Raw genomic sequence first — 4,509 nt, forward strand, 5'->3', positions numbered from 1 at the left:
GGCACAAAGCAAGTCCAAAATTTATTAGCCATAAAAAAAATAAGAAAAAAAAAAAAAAAAAATGAAAAAAAATACACAGAAGCAATCAGCATTATAGTAAATTAATGCACGGTATTAAAGTGGAAATTGGAACCTCAACAAAGTGTAGGGGAGACGGAATTCTGTATGTAAAATTCTAGGTATCAAATTAGGGGGAGATGACTTAGTTTATCTAGTTTTATTATCAAAACTTTTAAGTTCTAGTTAATGGTGGTGTAGTGAAATTTAAGAATTTGAAGACTTATGATACAGACTATTGTCAACGTAGGTTTTTTTTAAATAGAATTTTTTCCTAAATCACCAATAGTACAAACATGTAGCTATGATGATGCAGCCTGTAGAGCCAGACCAAGGTAACATATTTATACTGTGTAGAACCAGGCCAAGATAACATATTTATACTCTGTAGAACCAGGCCAAGGTAACATATTTATACTCTGTAGAACCAGGCCAAGGTAACATATTTATACTCTGTAGAACCAGGCCAAGGTAACATATTTATACTCTGTAGAACCAGGCCAAGGTAACATATTTATACTCTGTAGAACCAGGCCAAGGTAACATATTTATACTCTGTAGAACCAGGCCAAGGTAACATATTTATACTCTGTAGAACCAGGCCAAGGTAACATATTTATACTCTGTAGAACCAGGCCAAGGTAACATATTTATACTCTGTAGAACCAGGCCAAGGTAACATATTTATACTCTGTAGAACCAGGCCAAGGTAACATATTTATACTCTGTAGAACCAGGCCAAGGTAACATATTTATACTCTGTAGAACCAGGCCAAGGTAACATATTTATACTCTGTAGAACCAGGCCAAGGTAACATATTTATACTCTGTAGAACCAGGCCAAGGTAACATATTTATACTCTGTAGAACCAGGCCAAGGTAACATATTTTATACTCTGTAGAACCAGGCCAAGGTAACATATTTATACTCTGTAGAACCAGGCCAAGGTAACATATTTTATACTCTGTAGAACCAGGCCAAGGTAACATATTTATACTCTGTAGAACCAGGCCAAGGTAACATATTTATACTCTGTAGAACCAGGCCAAGGTAACATATTTATACTCTGTAGAACCAGGCCAAGGTAACATATTTATACTCTGTAGAACAAGGCCAAGGTAACATATTTATACTCTGTAGAACCAGGCCAAGGTAACATATTTATACTCTGTAGAACAAGGCCAAGGTAACATATTTATACTCTGTAGAACCAGGCCAAGGTAACATATTTATACTCTGTAGAACCAGGCCAAGGTAACATATTTATACTCTGTAGAACCAGGCCAAGGTTATACTCTGTAGAACCAGGCCAAGGTAACATATTTATACTCTGTAGAACCGGGCCAAGGTAACATATTTATACTCTGTAGAGCCAGGCCAAGGTAACATATTTATACTCTGTAGAACCAGGCTAAGGTAACATATTTATACTCTGTAGAACCAGGCCAAGGTAACATATTTATACTCTGTAGAACCAGGCTAAGGTAACATATTTATACTCTGTAAAACCAGGCCAAGGTAACATATTTATACTCTGTAAAACCAGGCCAAGGTAACATATTTATACTCTGTAGAACCAGGCCAAGGTAACATATTTATACTCTGTAGAACCAGGCCAAGGTAACATATTTATACTCTGTAGAACAAGGCTAAGGTAACATATTTATACTCTGTAGAACCAGGCCAAGGTAACATATTTATACTCTGTAGAACCAGGCCAAGGTTATACTCTGTAGAACCAGGCCAAGGTAACATATTTATACTCTGTAGAACCAGGCTAAGGTAACATATTTATACTCTGTAGAACCAGGCTAAGGTAACATATTTATACTCTGTAGAACCAGGCTAAGGTAACATATTTATACTCTGTAGAACAAGGCTAAGGTAACATATTTATACTCTGTAAAACCAGGCCAAGGTAACATATTTATACTCTGTAGAATCAGGCCAAGGTAACATATCTATACTCTGTAGAACCAGGCCATGGTAACATATTTATACTCTGTAGAACCAGGCCAAGGTAACATATTTATACTCTGTAGAACCAGGCCAAGGTAACATATTTATACTCTGTAGAACCAGGCCAAGGTAACATATTTATACTCTGTAGAACCAGGCCAAGATAACATATTTAAACTCTGTAGAGCCAGGCCAAGGTAACATATTTATACTCTGTAGAACCAGGCCAAGGTAACATATTTATACTCTGTAGAACCAGGCCAAGGTAACATATTTATACTTAACTCATTTGATATTGGTCCCATTTAACGTGTCAGTGTTCTAGTTATTGCAGTTTACAAACTAAATCAACAATCTATTGATTACAGGTGCCTAAAATTGTAAAAACGACACCTTATCATGCACAAAACTTGATCTTTGCAGGGAACCCTTGTAGAGTATTTATTGATTGTGTTTTGTCTGTGGTATTCAAATTTCTGATATATACCCACCTTTAGGAGCAGATACTGTAGTGGCTTATAAGGCGTGTTATTTCGAGTTTGACAGAATCTATCATCAGCAACCAGGCAGCTCAGAACTGACACTAAATTGACCCCCCTGGGTGGTTCTTCTATAGCTATAGGATCTTGTGTGTCTGTACAGGCAACATTAGAGGAAAATATTTTTGAGAAAGGAAAAAAAATGTGTAATTTATTACAAGAATTGAAGTGATAATCACTAGCCTAGTTTGATTATTATTCTGTATTTCCATGACCTTTCCTGTTCCCTTACCTATGTTGACCTTTCCTGCTCCCTTCCCTATGTTGACCTTTCCTGCTCCCTTACCTCTGTTGACCTTTTCTGTTGGCTTACCTATGTTGACCTTCCTGCTCCCCTACCTCTGTTGACCTTTTCTGTTGGCTTACCTATGTTGACCTTCCTGCTCCCCTACCTCTGTTGACCTTTTCTGTTGGCTTACCTATGTTGACCTTCCTGCTCCCTTACCTCTGTAGACCTTTTCTGCTCCTTTACCTCTGTTGACCTGTCATACTCCACTACCGCTGTTGACCTTTCCTGTTCCTTTACATCTGTTGACCTTTCCTGCCCTGTTACCCCTGTTGACCTTTCCTGGTCCATTACCTCTGTTGACCTTTCCTGCCCCCTTAGGTCTGTTGACCTTTCTGCTCCTTGATTTCTATTGACGTTTCCTGCTCCCCTACCTTTGTTGACCTCTCCTGCTCCTTTACTTCTGTTGACCTTTCCTGCTCCCTTACCTCTGTTGACCTTTTCTGCCCCCTTAGGTCTGTTGACCTTTCTGCTCCTTGATCTCTATTGACGTTTCCTGCTCCCCTACCTTTGTTGACCTCTCCTGCTCCTTTACTTCTGTTGACCTTTCCTGCTCCTTTCTTCTGTTGACCTTTCCTGCCCCCTGACCTCTTTGGACCTTTACTGCTCCTTACCTCGGTTGACCTTTCCTGCTCCCCTACCTCTGTTGACTTTTCTTGCTCCCTTACCTCTGTTGACCTTTCCTGCTCCCTTATCTCTGTTGATCTTTCCTGCTCCCCTACCTCTGTTGACCTTTCCTGCTCCCCTACCTCTGTGAGACCTTCCTGCTCCCCTACCTCTGTTGACCTTTCCTGCTCCCATACCTCTGTTGACCTTTCCTGCTCCCTCTACCTCTGTTGACCTTTCCTGCTCCCCTACCTCTGTGAGACCTTCCTGCTCCCCTTACCTCTGTTGACCTTTCCTGCTCCCCTACCTCTGTTGACCTTTCCTGCTCCCCTACCTCTGTTGACCTTTCCTGCTCCCCTACCTCTGTTGACCTTTCCTGCTCCCCTACCTCTGTTGACCTTTCCTGCTCCCCTACCTCTGTGAGACCTTCCTGCTCCCCTACCTCTGTTGACCTTTCCTGCACCTCTACCTCTGTTGACCTTTCCTGCTCCCCTACCTCTGTTGACCTTTCCTGCTCCCTTACTTCTGTTGACCTTTACTGCTCCCTGATCTCTATTGACCATTCCTGTTCCCTTACCTCTCCTTGACCTGCTCCCTGATCTCTATATATTGACCTTTTCTGCTCCCTTACCTCTGTTGATCTTTCCTGCTCCCTTACTCCGTTGACCTTTCCTGCTCCCTTACTTCTCCTTGACCTGCTCTCTGATCTCTATTGACCTTTTCTGCTCCCTTACTCCCGTTGACCTTTCCTGCTCCCTTACATCCGTTGACCTTTCCTGCTCCCTTATTAGCTCACCTGGCCCGCAGGGCCGGTGAGCTTATGTCATGGCGCGGCGTCCGTCGTCCGTCGTCCGTCGGCGTCCGTCGTCGTCCGTCTGTCCGTCAACATTTCCTTTAAATCGCTACTAGTCATAGAGTTCTGCATGGATTGTAACCAAATTTGGCCACAAACATCCTTGGGGGAGGGGGAACAGAACTTGTATAAATTTTGGCTCTGACCCCCCGGGGGCAGGAGGGGTGGGGCCCAATAGGGGAAATAGAGGTAAATCCTTTAAATCGCT

General features: G+C 42.0%; 1 protein-coding gene across 1 annotated transcript; it reads right to left on the reverse strand.

Annotated features, from left to right (window-relative positions):
- Window positions 1-3,159: 3,159 nt before the first annotated feature.
- LOC138315062 (high mobility group nucleosome-binding domain-containing protein 5-like) lies at window positions 3,160-4,011 on the reverse strand. The gene is made up of 2 exons (XM_069255831.1): window positions 3,945-4,011; window positions 3,160-3,647 (listed from the first exon to the last, which is right to left on the reverse strand). Exons 1-2 carry the CDS (start codon window positions 4,009-4,011, stop codon window positions 3,160-3,162), a joined length of 555 nt encoding a protein of 184 aa, XP_069111932.1.
- Between the last annotated feature and the right edge of the window lie 498 nt (window positions 4,012-4,509).

This window comes from Argopecten irradians, chromosome 1 (genome assembly GCF_041381155.1).
Source record: "Argopecten irradians isolate NY chromosome 1, Ai_NY, whole genome shotgun sequence".
NCBI lineage: Eukaryota > Metazoa > Mollusca > Bivalvia > Pectinida > Pectinidae > Argopecten > Argopecten irradians.

Bases quoted from the DNA above. Each gene is read 5' to 3' on its own strand.
- LOC138315062 (XM_069255831.1), bottom strand. From the start codon at position 4,011: ATGGTCAATAGAGATCAGGGAGCAGTAAAGGTCAACAGAAGTAAGGGA. The intron at 3,648-3,944 runs GTAGGGGAGCAG...AAAGGTCAACAG, and splicing joins AGCAGGAAAGGTCAACAGAG to AGGTATGGGAGCAGGAAAGG.